General features: G+C 39.5%; 1 protein-coding gene across 4 annotated transcripts in view; it reads left to right on the top strand.

The window, feature by feature from the left end:
* Positions 1-18,719, top strand: part of LOC149080533 (pro-neuregulin-2, membrane-bound isoform-like) — a 339,902-nt gene that overhangs the window by 274,245 nt on the left and 46,938 nt on the right. For 2 of the 4 annotated variants that reach the window (XM_089239628.1, XM_089239627.1), the window contains one exon: positions 15,385-15,460. The exons of 1 other annotated variant lie outside the window; for it this stretch is intronic. In XM_089239628.1, the coding sequence (XP_089095754.1) occupies positions 15,385-15,452 (68 nt within the window). In that variant the 3' untranslated portion in view covers positions 15,453-15,460. Of the gene's footprint in view, positions 1-15,370; positions 15,461-18,719 lie in introns of all 4 variants that reach the window. One more of the 4 variants, XM_089239625.1, reaches the window with a different exon arrangement.

Here is an 18,719-nt window from a genome sequence, read left to right as displayed (position 1 = left end):
ACCCCCCCCCCCCCCCGAGAGAGAGCGAAAAGATCGCTCCAAGAGTGGTGGGCTACGCCCACTGGCGCATGCGCATATGTCTACTTAACGGAAAAAATAGAACCGTCTTTATTTCACTAAATTACTTAATCACTTACCAACTAAACCTGTGGAAACGGCCCTTATCGTCTGCATAGATTTTAAAGTACTTGACAACTTAAAATTTAGTTAACTACTTGATCACTTAAAGAGTGTAAACGGGCCTCAATTTCACCTCTTTCAGTTTTTAGGTTTCGAACGACTAACGGGAAAAATTTGTCGGTGTTTCCGATTCCGGCAATCGGACCAATCAGTTTTGGGAAACGCTCCGTTCATTTCATAGCGTGTCGTCGCTTTGCGCGAACCGGCTGTGAGAGGCAGAAAATTGCTCGGAAAGAATTTCTTTCCGGTTACAGATTCCGTCCGTGTCGAACTAGTATTTGAACTAAGATTGTGAGCGATAGAAGTTGATGATTTATTGATTAACATAAAATGATATTTGTCAGTTTTCTCTTGAAAACTTAAATTTGGTACTCTGATAAATTGGTAATTTGGTAAATTTGAAAATATTGTGACAGTCGTTTAACATCAGTTAGTAGTTAGGAGAAAAGATGACGATATTCAACTACATGTGTTCTTTTTTTTCTGGTTAAGGAGAACTTAATCAAAATATTTTTTATAGTTATAAAATAATTATACTGGGCCTATATTTGGTTTTTCCAAAGGCGAAATATCATACCAACCCTACAGTTGACATGCAGCTATTTTGTGATCTAAAGGGATTTCCAATCCATCAAATCCATCCAACAGATTGATTATTAACTATAAGTATCATTAATTAACGAATCAAAAAATTTAATTATATTAACTTTATTATTATTTATTTAACTGAATCTTTTCCCAACAAGAGTTTATTAGGCCCAGAGGAGATGAGAGAAATAATGAATTCGAGATCTCTCCCTTCTTCATCATACTTTATGGCAGGGGTGGCCAACAGCTGGCCGTGGGCCCCCGACAAAGTGAAATTAATTATCAAATTAAAATTAATAATTTACAAATTATGATAATTATTATTTAAATTATTTATTATTAATAATTTATCAAATTTTTTATCATTATTTGAGCTATTCTCGCTCCAACCGCGGAAAACTACTTACATTCATTATTATTAGTGACGAAAATAATTTACAATATTCACTAAGGCCCGAATGTTGTTGCTCTTAAAATCTTGAAAAATGACTTCAAAAAATATCTTAAAAATTGGGAAAAAATGCCATAAAAATAATAAAACTGAGTTCTCTTGAAAAACTGGTTATGTTCGAATGTCGAAGAAAAAGTTCTGACAGCATCAAAATCATATGTATTTTTATTCTGAAGTTTTTACCCCCTCTCGTTTAGATTTCATCAAAAAAATAACAATTTTTCTAATAAACGAGTTATAATTCATGAATCGGTTAGGAAACAGTGGAGTTAGGCCCCCACAAGGGTGGAGCTAACAGGTCTTCGACTTGGGGGCCTGAGACGAATCATATCATTTTTTGTTTTTCCCAAGAAAGTCAGTATTGAGACTCCCGCGAAGAATCTGATCGGAGGGCCCTGTTGCTAGATGGAGGGGGACGTGTCTGGTATACTGGAGGAGGGGAGGGGGAATAGGGTTTTTTTCCAGTATAAAATGAAAATGAACCCCCCCCCCCTCGAGGAAATCCTGTGTATGCATACCTATGGACCCTGCGATTATGAAGCCAAAAAGCATCTTTTATTTTATTTTCCAAGAAATTCAAGCTTTTTTTTTTGTAAGCGCTCAATACACACACACACACACAGTCAGTATTCATATAATTTTCTCAATCTTTTCCATTGTCAAAGAATTTAAAAAATGAAAAAATATCGTGAAAATGCCAAAAAAATCCTCCAAAACTTAAAAAATGCTCTAACAGTGAAAAAAATGCAAATGTCATAAACACATCCGGGTCCTGGTTATACTCCTTTTCAAACACACAAACTGCTCCTAAAACTTGACACAAGGGCAATTTGTTTTCCTATTTTTTCTTCCACGTTATTTGGTAAATTGCTTATTGTGCCAAAATAATGATTGAAAAAAAATTTATAACAAATGTTTCATTTGTGAAAGAAATTCATACTATACGAATAGATATGATGAAATAATTTGCAGAAGAAATTAATTTTTGATGCATTGCATGTGGCTAAGAATGCAACCAAATAAACAATGAATATGTTTTTAAAGAAGAAAATTAATACAGTGCCCACGGTGTAAAAGTTAAGCGACTAAATTGCCCATGTTTTGCCATATTATAAGTACTTATGGCGTGGACGAATGAGGGTTTTCCGAATCTCTCTAATTTTACTGGTGTGGCTAATACATGATGCTGCAGCTGACAGTAATGTTGGACCTTGAACAGGAAGAAGTTGGTCACCCCTGCTTTATACTAACCCTTTTTCCAGATACTTTATTGGAAACTCTGGAATCGAAACTGTTTTTTTCTTACGTCAGCATTTTTTCTTTTCGCTTCTTTCCCTCTCACTGGTTTGACGAGTAAAAACAATATATACAGTATAAACTACAGCAGCCGAAAACCGGGTTAGCACTATGTGTACCCTCTCGGTGCGAGTAAAACCACGCCCACTGACTGGGTCGGAAACACGCCTGCACTGTGGGCATACCCTAATCCTGTAATGAGAAAGTATAACGAGCCGACTTTTATTTAAAAGAAATATTTTAATATTTTTAAAGCAGTTTCTGGTGCGCCAGGTATCGGACAAGTAAGACACCGAAATCTAAATTTAGTTCGCCTTCATTTGACCGTTTCAAAAAATTACCAGATGAGAGCACCAAAACACACACTTGCCACTTGTGATAGAGTGCATTCTTGTTTCTAGTATTAGTGTCCCAAGTTGTCTTTTTCCTGAAGTTTTCTTAACATCTTTGTCGGCAAAGTATGGCTCAAAAACACGATGTCAGGTGCAGAGGTGTATTTATAGGAAGACCTCCTTACCCAGGGTGGCAAATTTGAAAAATGAGTGGTGAAGAAAATAAAATGGAAGAAGGGCGCCGAAATTTGCAAAATTATAAAGCCGCCTCTGCCCAGAAAACGAGGGATTAGGTCGATGAGTGACTAAACGAGTGACCTAGAGTTAGCAAGTTCATGAGTAACCAAAAACAGTGTGCCTGCATGTGAGTGACCTAGAAAGTTTGCGAGCATGTGTGTGACCAAGAGAGCAAGAGACCAGGTCGGTGATTGACAGAAAGAGTGATCTATAGAGCAGGACCAGGTGAAGAGAGAAAAAGTAACGAAAAAGGTAACTGAGAAGCATAGGCAAACAAAGGTCCGTATGTCCCGGCAAAGTTAAGAAATAAATGGTCAAAAAAATTAGACTAGGATGAGAGAAGGGTTGCAAAATTTTTGTATCTCACAGTCAGCAGCTAAACCGTAAATCCGCCTTTGGACGTGTAAATTTGTGATATTGAAAATTTTTAAAAACTAAAGCTTGAGCTGCAGGCCGGACGCACTGCACCCTCGCTTAAGCCGGTCCTACCCCAGAGCCCTATGGTCATATTCAGCTAAAATTTCTCCTTTCAGAAATATGTAAAACAAAACAAGTTTCATTTCCGCGCGACAAGATCTACAGTCGTGTGCAAAATGAAGAGAGTTTGCACATTGTGTCTATTTTCACAAAAAGTACTTAACCAAAGGTACTAATAATGCCGCCGAAGAAGTATACAAATATTTAGTGTCGAATACGTAACCTTCAGTCTGCAGTTGATGTCTTTTGCCCATCACAGGCTCAAGCTGTTTCGAACATTAGTTTGTCTGGTGTGACAGTAGCAAGACGCGGAAGGATCTGTAAGAGGCCCGGGGACTCAAGAGAAAAGGGGCCTCACAAAAATGAAATGTGGCTGAAATTTCTGAGAATTCGCCACGTAGGGCTTCAGAAAAAACATTTGGCCCGGGGGCCGATGATGCTCTTAAGACGGCCCTGGTAATCACATTGATAAAGTCAGATGCCGAAAAATGTGGAAATACGAAGATGATGGCTTTCCACTGCATCATACACCAGGAAAACTTGTGCAAAAAGTTTTTCTCCAACTTTGAACATTTAATGTCTGTTGTAGTGAAAGCAGTTAACTTCATTCAATCCAAAGGACTTAACCACAGACAGTTCCAAAAATTCTTAGAGGATTTGGAAGCTGAGCATGGCGGTGTTATTTATTGTACAGAAGTACGCTGGTTGAGCTGGGGAAAGATGCTTCAGCGCCTGTTTTCCTTGAAGGAGGAAGTTGATAAATTCATGAAATGCAAAGGAAAACTTATTCGAGAGTTTCAAGAAAAAAAGTGGCTGAGAGATTTCGCATTTGTTGTCGATATCGCTGGTCATCTGAATGATTTAAATTACCGCTTACTGAGAAAAGATCTGCTTGTCCATAATCTTTATGACAACGTGAAAGCGTTCGAAACTGAATTAGTCCTTTGGGAACGTCAATTGCAAAACAAAAACTGCATACATTTTCCTAAATTATTGGAGTTGGTAAATAGATCTACAACTTGGAAACTGAACGATTATGTACAGCGCATTTCAAATCTGAGAATGGAATTCAGAAGCAGATTTTCCGACTTCCGCGAGAACGAAATTTCTATGAAAATGTTTTCCTCACCATTCTCGGTCGATATCGAAAGTGTTCCACCAGAGCTACAATTAGAATTTGCAGATTTGCAATGTGACTCTGCAGTTAAATGCAACTTTTTTTAAATTCCTTCATTAATTGATTTTTATTCTAAGTATGTGTCCGAAGAAAAGTATCCAGAAAAACGTGCATTGTTCATGTCTGCTATATTTGGCAGCACTTACATATGTGAACAGTTGTTTAGTCGAATAAAGAATTCAAAATCAAAAATTAGAACACGTCTGACTGATTGGCATTTGGAGGATACTTTATGAATGGCAACGACACAAATTTAACCTAACACTGAAGCTTTAGTCAAGCAAAAACAATGTCAAGTTTCGCATTAATTTAGGAATTACATCCACTCGCATTCGTAATGTAAGTAACCAAACACTTTTTTTATTCGGTACATAATTAATTCAAAATATATACATGAATAAACAAAAATCATCCATTTTCATTCTGACTTGCAAACGGTTTCCGGGTTATTAGGCCATGGTCTAGGACAGTGGTTCTCAACCGGGGGCCCTAGAATATTCCAGGGGGGCTACGGATGTAAATCTTGCAAAACGGGAGCCACGGCTACTGATACGGGGGCCATGAAGAAATTTGTGAAATTAATTTTTTTTTTGTCAGAGTGACTAAAAAAATTTAATTTCAAACAAATGCATAGAATATCTTTTTTCGCAATTTCTGCCCTGTTCAAGTGACATTAACATGAGGAAGAAGGAAATAAAAAAAGTGGTTCATGTAATCTCGGTGGTTTTACGACTTGGGGGTGACAGTAGGCCCCGACACAAACTATACAAGAGGTTTAAGCAAAATGGAATAACTGTAAAGACAGAAAATTGTGTGTTCGAAGACTTTTCTTTCAAAGAGGGCTGCCATAAAGAAAGCAGACAAAGATTTGTTGACCAGTCATTGACATTTTTTTGAGTGCTGGTAGTAAATGTAATCCAAGAAGTAGACGGGTGGAAAGTGAAAGCTTGTAAAAAACCCATCGTTTTCATGCAATTACAGACGGATAGCCATCTAGTTTAGCACAAAGCTATCTTCAGCCAGCACTGAGAGGTCTGATGGGGAATATATTTATAAAAATCGAATAGAGAATGATTACTCTGGGGTATTTTTTTATGAATTTTGAAAGGGGGTGCCAATCCATTGCCTCTGCTGAAAAGAAATAAAGTCGAATTCAGTTATAACGAACTCCTAGAGACCAAATCATACAAGAGGAAAAATACCCGCGAAATTTAATTTTTTAAAACTACATTGCTGTGATAATATATTGGGACAGGGGCGGCTTAAGCGAGGGTGCGGCACACCCGGGCGGCAGGTTGTAAAGGGCTGCAGCGTAGACTTTACTCAAGACCCCAAAATTTAACACAGTAAAAATTCATAGGACATCACGCTTTTGAGTCATACTGTAACTCGACAACGGAAACGTTGAGAAAATAGACAAGGTCTCTGACCGTAATACCAGAAACAAGAATGTAAGATATCTGGGCGGCTCGAGACAAAATCTGTACCCGTGTGGGACTTATTTTTTGCGCCTCCTACCTATTGCTCCCTCCATAGCTCCTACCTCCTCCTCCGTCAAGGCCCCTAAGCTGGAATCTTTCGTGGGGCCCATACCAGATTTTAAATGAGGCCCCTTCTACAGTTAATTTATAGAGTGAAAAAAAATGTTATAAGAATGTATAGTCCCGGTCCTCAAGCTGGAGCCCTGTCAGCCCTACCCTTGGAAGGTCATGCCCCTCCCTCACAATTTATCCAAACGATTCCTAACAAAAAAGTTTTTTTCGGCCTTTCATTTCGGATTTTGTGCCCCTCCAGGGCCGAGTTTCATTGGCCGGTTTCTTTAGGTCAATGAAATTTTTTTTTACCCATTCACTTCGGATTCAGCATCCTCTTGAGCGGTACCCCGTGTGTCCGCAATTGGTCGCATGGCCAAGTGCCACCCCTGTACTCTATTACAAGGGGCATGTGTGCATTTTGTTTCCCTCAGCCATGGCCCCCACAAGAGTCCGGGACAATTCTATAATTTTTTGGCTTTTTCAGGCTATAAATTAACTATAGAAGGGGCCGTGAGAAATCTGACTGGGAGGGGGCCTGCAAAAGATCCCACCCTAGGGGCCCATACCCTCACTCAGAATTTGTTCCACAATAGTCAAATGAAGGCAAAGAAAAAATTTGGTTTTCACTTGTCCGGCCCCTGGAATACCAGAAACACCTTTGAAAAAATTTTCGTAATTACCCCATTAAATATCATTTTTACAGGATAAGTGATGATGGCTCACAAAAATAAGTGCTCTTTCAAGGATTAAGTTATCTGGTACTATGTATTAAGAATGGTAAAATAATTCTAGAAAACAAAAAAACAAAAAAATTCTAATTCAAAAGCGTATGGTCACGCACATTTTGCACGGTAATCAATGATGTGCTGCTTTCTTCTGGAAAAAAAGCAGGTTTATCTCCAGATGCCCTTCATCGAAGCCCTATCAGCCTCCTGGCAGGGTCGGCATTAAGCTCGGCACATGAGGCTTCGCACCCGGGCGGCAGGTGAGCTCAAGCCACCCCTGTATTGGGACTTCCTCTACACATCAAGTTTTTTAATCGATACTGTAATTCTTCCTTTTAACTGCCCTACTACTGAAGCCTGCTGCTGGCCTACTACTGTCCTGCAACATCCCAAATAATCTCAATGCAACTTTCCTATCCTGTAAGAACAATGTTGTGGACATTAGAAAAAAAATTCTAAAAGGGCGTACGACAACACTACATTTAAAGCAATTTAAATCCGTTTATTAAAGACTCACTGCATCTGCTGATTTCTAAGAAAAGTGCAATAAATTCTCACTTAAGTCTTCACTTTGAAATGTCCATAACCCGCTCAATGCATCTTTTTGTATCTGTCAACCTAAAATTTATGGTTTTTAGTGTTGATAATACGTATGCAAAACCAATTCAGCGACGCGTTTTCACAATCTGCAAAAACTGCGTGGATTTCATAGTTAGAAATCATATCTAAATGCCAAAGATTTGGAGAGTTCGAATCAAAATGAAAATGTCAAATAATTGAAATTGTGCTTCGTATAAATGAAATATTTTAATATTGAAAGCTATATGTATAGAGATTAATCGTGACCGTAGTCAAACGTCTCATAAATATGAAGTTTCGTCATAAAACTGAGAGTAAGGCACACAAGTGAAATTTCAAGGCATTTACCTACAACCGAGCCCCTTTTTGGCCATTTTGCTTTTTTTCTCTCTCCCCCCACCCTTTCTTTCTTTTGTTTCCTTCCTAAATTTATAAAAGTAAAAAGGACATACTCATTATAAAAAGGACTGTTTTCAGATCAAATTGCCGAAGTTCAATTACTTTACTGCAAGCAAATGTCAGATTTTTTTGAGGGAAATACAGTCAAACCCCACTAGACCGGAGAAATCACTTCGTAATAACGAAATTTCGTTACGAAGGAATTCCAGATTTTTATATTGTTCCTATGTAAACTTATCCGGAGGATTAGAAAATTTTTCGTTAAAGCGAGATTTTTTCCCCGTGTGTGTTATAATGATATTCGTTAAAATGAGAGTTGACTGTATTTCGTCTCAAACAATTTTTTTTACGTGTATATGGAGAGCCGTTAGTCTTAGAAACATACCCAATCCAACTCAGATATGGCATTCATGTTGTAAGGGATTGTATAGTTATAAAATAAAAAAAACAACTTTTTATACCGTCCGTGTGCCAAAGAACAAAATTAAGAAGTTGTTGCTCTGTCTTTCCCGATACCAACTAAAATAATTTCACGTTTCTAAGTCTATTCACCGAGATATGTGAATGCGAAAAATTGAGGAAATTTGGGAAAAAACAGCATTAAATGCGGGTAAAATGGTTTCCCCGCATTTAATATACTGGTTTTTTTCCAACTTTCTTGGAATATCTCAGTGAAAATTTGAACTTAGAAAAGTTGAATTTTTTGTTGGAGACCGGACGGGGAAACAACTTTCCAATTGGGTTTTGGGGCACAGGGTGTCCGTATAAAAAGTTAATTTTAATAACTATGTAACCCCTGGCAACATGAATCAAATATCTGAGTACTACGCATTATTCGGGTACTTTTTCCAACTGCAAGTATGGCTCTAGGACCAATGGTTAGCCAGTTAAATGCCATATGCCCCGTTACCTATGCGCCCTGTGTATTAAACATAGTACGGACTGTTATGTGAAATATTGTGTTGTGTTTAAGCCAACTCGCACGTTACTTCGTTCGCCTGCGAGAGAGCGGCCACATTATGAACCAAAAAGCCACTTGAAGGTAGCTTGTCATCCAACGAAATATCAGATTTTCACCGTATCGAAATTGAAGTCAACAAACTCATAACTTTCTTATTTGAAAATCTGATTTATATTTTCCGATGGGCTTGAAATCCTGATAATGAATCATTATTCTGATCACATGAACAGTTTTGTCACTGCGTACATGATTTCTCTGGAATGAATGGTTCAAACAAATATTTAAAAAATTTTCCCACGTATTTTAGTTCATTTTTTCAAATTCATAGTAGGGCTACAACTTAAACCTATATCCTTGATACAGGTATTATTGTTGAAAACAATGTGGAAGGTTGAACTTTTCAATTGTGATTCATATTTGTGTGGCTATTCCCTCGTTACTACCGTATCCGCATGAAGAGAATAAAATTAATAAAACTGCTTGCTACCACTTTTTGCGATTTTTATCATTATAAGAATGCGTATTTTGGAAGGTACAACTGACATTTCTCAATGAAATCATAATCATTTACGCAAAAAAACTTATTTCTAAATAATACAAATTCCATCCAGTACATCCAGTAACTTGATGACATTGTGCCGTCTTCAAGCGCAGCGTTTACATTGATTGAAAATAATTTATTCTATTTTTTTTACTGTATTCTATTGTTTATTTTGCGTTTTCGTTATTTTCATAAATTAAAAATTAAACAAATTAAATTCAAACATATTTATACTTCAGACAATTTTTGAATAACAATCTTCTTCTAATGGGAAAATGGGGGGGGGGGGGGGTAGAAAATTATTCATTTTCGCAAGGGAGCCATGGGAATAAGAAATGGTTGAAAGGGGGCCATGGACAAAAAAAGGTTGAGAACCACTGGTCTAGGAGATTTTCTTCCTGATGTTTCGCCCACATTTGTTGCAGGCATCATCACATCTCGACTCTCTAGGCCACTGAAGTACCTGGACCCAAGTCGGATGCACCTTCATCGTCTCCTCCTTTCGATTTAAGTTGTGGAGCTTGAATATTTCGATGGCTTCTCTATGAAAACGAGCATGGTAGTGCATCTCGGACGATATTACCTCGGTCTTTTCAAATTTAATTTTGTGGCCGGTTTCCCACATATGTTCTGCGACGGCTGAACTTTCGGTTTTACCCAGGCGGCAGCTTCTTTGGTGTTCCTTTATTCTTGTAGCAGTATTTCTTTTTGTTGTTCCTATGTATACTTTTCCACACGAGCATGAAATCATGTAGACACCTGCCATGCACAGCGGGTCTCTCGGATCTTTTGCCGAGCGCAGCGATTGTGCTAAGTTTCTGTTTTGCTAAGATTGTGTTGAACTTTTCCAAAACTTTACAGATTCGATCGGTGACCTTCCGGATGTATGGTAAATAGGCTTTGGCTCGGGGTTCCCGATTTCCTTCGTTACTATTGTTGTTGTTTTTCAGGCAAGGTCGTATGGCTCTTTGAAACTCTTTTATCGTATAACCATTAGCTTTGAAGGCCTTCCGTAGATGGACCAGTTCTGTGTCGAGATGTTGCGGCTCACAGATACGGTTAGCAAGGTTTACCACTCTCTTTAGCACGCCTCTCTTCTCGCTTGCTACGGAGACTTGCGCCCAAATAACCTCAGATAATGCCTGCCACAGATGTGGGCGAAACGTCAGGAAGAAAATCTCCTAGACCATGGCCTAATAACCCGGAAACCGGTTGCAAGTCATTTAACGCCGGCCATGAAAGCCTCAGACAATATTTCATTTTCATTCTGTTTCATACAATATAAAAAATACCTAAAATTATTGGTCTTACCCCAATTCAGTTTAATTTTTTGAAACGAAAATGCTATATAATGGAATCATAAAATATGTGTGGTGCGCGTCGCATTTTAATTTGTCGTATCAGCGTACGTAGGATCAACCTTTGGAAGGGGGTAGGATACACTGAGGGGATTGATTGGAGGCAAAAGAATTCTCTGAGAAAAATTTAGATTTACCAACTATCAAAAGCATTTTCAAGTAATAGAAATGTACTAATATAGCAAAAAAGGCATTTTTTGACACTACAATTTGAAATGTTTTTTTAAATCATTCAAAATAAATATTTGTTTAAATTAATTGAATGTTTAAATTTTTTTAAATATTTTGAAAAATATTTTTTGTTTGTGATCGTCTTTGGGAAGCCACCCCCCCCCCCACGCCATTAACGAGTAGCCCGCGAAACGCGACAAATTTTTTATGTGGCCCTCGGGTGTAAAACGTTGAAGACCCCTATCTTAGAGCCTTATATTCGATTTTTCGGAGCGCAGTTGGTCCTCGGTTCTTGTTCATGGACGACAACGCTCGTCCACATCGGGCTCACCTGGTCAACGATTATCTGAAAAGTAAGAATTTTCGGCGGATTGGCCAGCCCCAGATCTCCTGACCTAGCTCCTATAGAACATGTCTGGCACGCTCTTGGGGGAGGGCAATTGCATCTCGCCATCCCCCTCCTAGAACAATGCCGGAGCTGGGCGCGGTAGCCCAGGTCGACAAGATACTCGCCTAAAGTACCAAAGGATGTTTAGAGGTGTCGCGAGTTCGATAACCGGTTCGTCCTTGTCAGAAAACTTTCCTGACACAGAAGTTCTGTTCTACAACAGAAACGATGACATGACCGCAGAAATATTTGCTACAGCAAGAAGTCCCACATCGAGGGGTTAGCGCACCGACCTCTCGATGAGTATAAGAAACAAGCCTGCCGTTCGGAATCGCCAATAAATTGTAGGTCCTGGTCTAATTAGCCCTCGCGTGCAGAAAATGACCATCCCGGAACTGAAAACTGCGTTGCTGCAGGAGTGGAACCGATTGCCTCAGAGACTCATCAACTGCCTCGTGTCCAGTATGCCGTTGCACTTTGCGACCTGTCTGACTGTGAGAGGAGACCATACCCCATATTAAACTCATTTTCGGTTCGATCTAACAGCGTAGATTTTGGACATTTTTGCAATGATGAGCTTTACTGACTGCGTACTATGACTTTTGTATGGTACATCTCTTTCCCTGTTGTAACTGTGTATTCGTGCCAGATTTCATTAAAATCTGTCCATTCGTTTTTCAGAAATTCAGCATAATTTTCTTAATTTTGCACACGAGTGTAACAGATAATAAATTTAGAAGTTTCGGTGACCATTTAAGCAGCATTGACAAGATATCTCGCCTCTTCAAAGGCCTCTTATTTTAGAATTGATAAACCCAAAAATTTTGTGATGTTGATTTCTCAATGCAATACACTTCCCTATAACTCTTAGTTTGCACCTACTGAAAATCAGGAAAAAGTCTACTTAATTGAAAAAAGATATGGCATTTTATCGAAGGTGCGGTGATTTCTGCTATTCCGCTTAAAGAGTTAGAAGGGGATTCAGCAGTCGTTCACAAATCGAACAGCAAGATAGTTAGATTTGTACTTTACTGAATCGGTTTCAAACATCTCTCTGATGTTAATACATTCAGTGATCATGAAACACTATCACTATTCTACTGTTTGAAATTTTTTCTATCAATGCAATCCAATAAATTACTTGTTTACAAACACGTAATTAATTGATTTTATTCGATAATTGTAGCATAATAAATGTGTAGTAAAATTATTAGTTAATTTAGTGTCATCGAAACTAGGGGGTGCAATGGGTGCTCGAGCACCCACAGTATTTTGTAGCACCGGTTTCAGCACCCCGGAATTAATTCAGAAATCAAAATCTCTCATATAATGATGAAGTTGAGCACCCACAGAAGTCTAAAACATTCAAGACGCCTCCGAGTGAATTTCACTTACTAGTAAATTACAAACGAGTAAAGTGAGTGACATTAAAGGAAAAAATACGTCCTCTAATTTGTTTCAATTTTTATTTTATGAAATTATGCGAATCACAAATCCGGCAACGGCATAGTAGTGCAGCAGGTCCACATACACGGTTTACAATGGTGAACTGATTGTGGATTAGGAGCGCAAGTTCTTATAACCGTCTCATTTGCATATTTCCACCAAAGTCGCTCGTACCAGCACCACCTATCGGCTGTTTTTTTTAGTTATTTTTTTTCCTGTCTTAAAAAAATTCCCGTGACCTAGTGATGCTAACTCTGCAAACCGTTTTTTATTTCTGTTTTTTTACGGTTTTTATTCATTTTTGAAGTTTCTGTGTGCTTTTTGCCCACCCTGTCTATATTAATAGCGCGAATAAGTCACGAGAGGGAATAGGTTGCTCCACGCATTTAGGATATTAATTGTTACATGTCCCGATCCATAGCAACAACCCCCCCCCCACCCAACTTTATTTTCTTACACGGCCGAAAATGTATATTGACACCCTTCCCACCACCACAACCCATCTACTTCATCACACAATCAGAACGGGTTTTGAGGAGAAAATAAAAACGTTTCACTTTTTCGTGATGGGTTTTCTGTCCTTCACCAACTTTCACTCTTATGTCGCTTCCACTGCTACGTCGCTATAGAAGTTTCACTTCAAAAAATCGAAGGACTCGAAAAATTTTGAAACTAAAAAAAAATATCTTGCTTAATTTTTACCATACCTGTGATGAAAATTATTTTGCCATATTACTGCAAGTACAAACTTTTTCTATATTTGACTTCATGACGCTGAGGAAAATATAAAAAGTTAAATTTTGTCATTTTTTTCATGCAAAAGTGTAATTTAATATATATGACTACTTTCTTCATTTTGTGGCGCTGCGATCGTCACGAGAAAGCGCGCGCGTCCGTGGAGGAAGAAAAGGAATTATTGGTTCTTCCCGCGCTCGACAAGGTTGTAACACCTCTGTGTGAATAAATTTCTCTTTATCTATTTTGTTGTTTTGTGAAGCACAGTTTGGTGACCCGGCATCCAACGATAACGATGTCCATTCCATCGGAGCAACCAACGATGCCCAATCCATCAGAGCAACCACCTGCAATGTTCCGGGTCGCTGTCAAAGCCCCACCGTTTTGGGCCAAACAACCCCATCTATGGTTCAAGCAATTGGATTCTCAGTTCCTGGCGAGTGGAATTACCTCCGATGCCACTAAATACCACACAGCCGTTGCAGCCATGGATACGAGTGTTTTGGCACATGTGAGTGACCTCATCATGAATCCACCGGCGGCAAACATGTACGACGCACTAAAAAGACGCCTCCAAGCTGAATTTGCTGAACCAGATGAGCGACGCTTACAACGTTTGATGTATGAAGTCGAGCTGGGCGATCGTCGTCGGCGTTACTCCGAGAAATGCGGGATCTATCCAGTGGCCGTCTCAGCGATGAAATACTTCGAAGTCTATGGATACAACGGTTACCATATCAAGTTCAAGCAATCCTCTCCACAAGTTCAGAAACGCGGAAAAAGTTATCGGAGATGGCAGACAAGATCATCAGCGTCAGCGGGAAAGCAGAAGTACAGAGTATTTCACCAAATCTCGATCACCCACGACAACTTGACGTGCAGCAGCTGACAGAAAAAATAGAGACATTGACATTGCAAGTTGACGCGCTACGTCGATCTCGAGAACAACGTGGAAACCCTCAACGTCCTCCCAATCGAAACCGCCACGAAGGTGCAAAATCCATGAGGTTTCGAAACGATCTCTGCTGGTATCACCGTGAATTCGGATCCAACGCCCGTAAGTGTGTGCAACCATGTAGTTTCTATTCGGGAAACGACCAAACCGACAACTAATGGCGACGAGGGAGTCGGTTTCATTCAGCAGTCGCCTTTTCATCGCAGACCCACTAAGCAAGCTTTCGTTTCTCATCGACACTGGTGCGGATATTTCCGTAATACCCCCTTCGGCAGCTGATAGAAATAAACCACAGTCACTACTCACGCTTACCGCGGCAAACGGTTCTACAATAAAAACATACGGAAAGAAAATGATAAAACTAAGTCTCATTGTATAAGTGCATTCATAATCCCGTCCTTATATGTGTATATATATATATATTTTTCCTTCTTTTGTTGTCAATAATTAGTTCGTGCGATCCGCACTGGAGGGGGGGGTACTGTGGCGCTGCGATCGTCACGAGAAAGCGCGCGCGTCCGTGGAGGAAGAAAAGAAATTATTGGTTCTTCTTCCCGCGCTCGACAAGGTTGTAACACCTCTGTGTGAATAAATTTCTCTTTATCTATTTTGTTGTTTTGTGAAGCACAGTTTAAAACATTTTCTTTAATTGGAAGTTTTTGTCTACCACCAACGGTTGAGAAGAAAAAGGCGCGGGTAAAGATATTTTGTACACACTGTACATATATATAATCATTATGTGACAGTATTTTGTAGAATTCAGTTTTTGCTTGTGGGTACACGCGTTATATCTTTAGCAAAAACATATGTTTATGTGAACAAATCTTGTTTTCTTTTGGCCCGGCACCCTTAGATGCTCCCCAGTCACCTCACGATCTTGATGCAACAACCAGAATGCTGCAGCACTACTGGGGCAAGTGACATGTGAAGTAAGTATTTTTAACACAAATTTTAGTACAATTCCTCACAGCTTTGTAGAAAACAGAAGATGGGCAATATCAAAGTCGCGTTTATTGAACAGAGTTGTGATCCGTTTCGTTCGCACATGGCCCCCACATAGGGGGGCTGACAGGGCCCGGATGATTATCATCATTTTTTTGCTTTTGCACGCTTTAATTAACTACAGAAGGGGCCCGTTAAAAGTCTGACCGAGGGGCCCGCAAAAGATCCCAGCCTAGGGGTCCCGCTACAGGATGTGGGGGCCATGCGTTCGCATGCATGCACAGATTTGATGTATATTTGATTCTATCTCATCAAACACCCGCATTCATTTAGCGCTTGAGAAAACATTGATCAGTAATCGAAATTAGGCTCTTCACTATCGCGGGCGTACTATTACGTCCAAACACCAGTGGAATAAATTCCAAAAAGTTCGCAGTTTTCTTTCTTATCTCTTCACCACGAAAATGCTTTTTCTTTGCCTCCTTTCTTCCTATACTCCTGTAAATAATTTTTCCCCTAACACGTATACTGTATCTTTCTACTACCGGGTGTTTCACGAAGGACACCTAACTTTGAAAATAAATAACTCGGAAACGGTGATAGATAGAAAATGAAACCAGTGGTGTTTATTAAAAAAACGTAAAAATCTAATACAGAAACCTCAACAATTTTAGTTACAAATTGAGCCGATAGATGGCGCCGTACGCGACATTACAGATTCCTATAAAGAGAACTCGGTCGTCGAATATTTCGCTGTTGAAACGTGACCAGTATTAGCTTATAGTGAAAGAAATTCCGGAAGTGTGATGTATTCCATGGAGGAATGTATATATTCATTGTATTGGAGTACCCCACACACACCGATTAAATCACAACCCTACTAGGACGCGGTAGCCCGGTCGATAAAATGCTCGCCTAAAGTACCAAAGGATCAAGGGCGTAGCGAGGGTGGGGGGCCCCGAAATGTGAGAAAATGACCAAAAAAAAGGGAAAAAGATGTCCAAATCCATTGTTCTGTGACTTTGGTTCCCCCCCCCCCCGAACGAAATTTCTGGCTACGCCCCTGCAAAGGATGTTTAGAGGTGTCGCGAGTTCGATACCCGGGTTCGTCCTTGTCAGAAAACTTTCCAGACACAGGGTACAACAAAAAACGGCGACTTGACCGCAGCAAAAAATTGCTACCGCAGGGAGTCCCCCATCGAGGGGTTAGCGCACCAACCTCTCGATGAGTATAAAAAACAAGCCTGCCGTTCGAAATCAGCAATAAATTGTAGGTCCCGGTCTAATTAGCCCTCGTGTGTAGAAAATGACCATGGTGCGACAAAAATGATCAATGAACAACCCTACTAGCACAAGGAGAAGTTTTCAAACGTGATTTCAAGTCGCAAAAGGCCCAGATGAGAAAACAATTCGTGCGCTATTCAAAAAATTTCAACAGACAGGCAACGTGGCCTATGCGTTAGTTGGAAATGTGGGTCCCACCCACTCCGTCGATACACCTGAAAATGCAACGGTACTTGCTGCAGTTATTGAGCGTCATCCGAATAAATCTGTCCGCAGGCTTGCAGCTGAATCCGGAATCACGCCATCCAGCAAGTACAGAATCCTACGGAAGACATTACACATGTTTCCATACAACATTCAATGCCGCACGCCATACCAGTTCGAGCTGAACGACAACGAGAGGATTTCGCTAACGAAATGCTCAACATGATTGATGGTTCTGGTTTCGATGTCGTCCGAATATGGTTTACAGACGAGGGGCATTTTCATCTGGATGGTGTCGTTAACAGACACAATTGGCGATTTTGGGGTACCGAAAACCCACATTTGTCTCACGCACGACCACTCCATTACCCCAAACTTACCGTTTGGGCTGCAATCTCCTGCAAGGGCATCATTGGGCCCTCTTTCTTGCGAGAAATGGTGACTGCTGACCGGTATATTGCGCTTTCGAAACAATGTCGATACTCAACAAGCATTGGACGATCGACCATGCACGGCGTGGTTCATGCAAGATGGGGCTCGCCCACACCGTACACAAAAGCCGTTTTTGACTTTCTGGACGAATACTGAATACTTCGATGATAGAGTTATTGCGTTGAACTATTCGACAGTTAATGGAAAAGGCATGGAATGGACTCCAGACCTCACCCCCTGCGACTACTTTCTGTGGGGCACACTGAAGAACATTGTTTACCGAAACAATCCTTTAACACTCGACGAGCTGGAGGAGGCTATTTGTCAAGCTTGCGTGTTGTGTGAAAAGTGCATATTTTTAATCGGTTTTGATGTGAATGCAACGAGAGCTGCTTGCATTACCCACCATGTACAGCCTACTTATGGTAATGCCACCTGCAGCGCCGTCTATCGGCGCAATGTGCAACTAAAATTTTCTGTATCAGATTCTTACGGTTATTTTGATAAACATACTACTGGTTTCATGCTTCTATCTATCAATCACCGTTTCCGAGTTATTTACTTTCAAAGCTACGGGTCCTTCGTGAAACACCCGGTATATACATGTAAAAACGAAAGAGAACACGCAAGGTGAGGGTGAAAAGAGGATTCTAAAAATATCTTATCTACCTTGTCTGTTATACTTTATCTATTTATATATATATTTTCTTCTTCTCCCCCTCTTCCTTTTTCTAACGTGCGGTTAGGTTAGGACGAGGTTACCAGATTTATCGCTGACTCGTCAAATAGGGATAATCCAAATTTCTTGCCAAAAACTTGTATCTGAAATGGTTAAAGAGGCTACAAGACGTCTTGCACAATATTCTCCGTACGACAAATGGTAACCGAGATATTAAATTTTAAAATTTGAGAAGGAATTAAGAGGTCGTCCACAAATTGAATAGCAAAATACTTGAATTTGTACTTGAAGAAATAATGGGATATCGGTTTCAAGTAGGTGTGCTTTTAATATATTGAATGATTATGACAGATATTTCACTGTTTCGAAAAAAATTATGAATAAAATGTGAAAAATTGCTTATTTGAAAACACGTAATTAATTAATTTTATTCGTTTATTTCTTCATATGAAATATGTAGCGAAATTATTAGAGAATTTCACTTTCTAATTAGTCATAAACGAGTAACACTTGGGGATAAAAAATTTGCAGATATATTTTTTTATATTTTACTTCAATTTTAGAGTCAATTGCAGAATCTTCATCTCGTTCGAACAATAATCTTGACCTCGTACGTTTCATAATGAAATTATTTGAATTAAAACACT

Source organism: Pholcus phalangioides, unplaced genomic scaffold (genome assembly GCF_987345545.1).
Source record: "Pholcus phalangioides strain wild (caught in Gottingen) unplaced genomic scaffold, Ppha-v1.0 ptg000011l_1, whole genome shotgun sequence".
Classification (NCBI taxonomy): domain Eukaryota; kingdom Metazoa; phylum Arthropoda; class Arachnida; order Araneae; family Pholcidae; genus Pholcus; species Pholcus phalangioides.
Note: the sequence above shows the minus strand (reverse complement) of the source record. Positions and strands in the feature narration are given on the sequence as shown.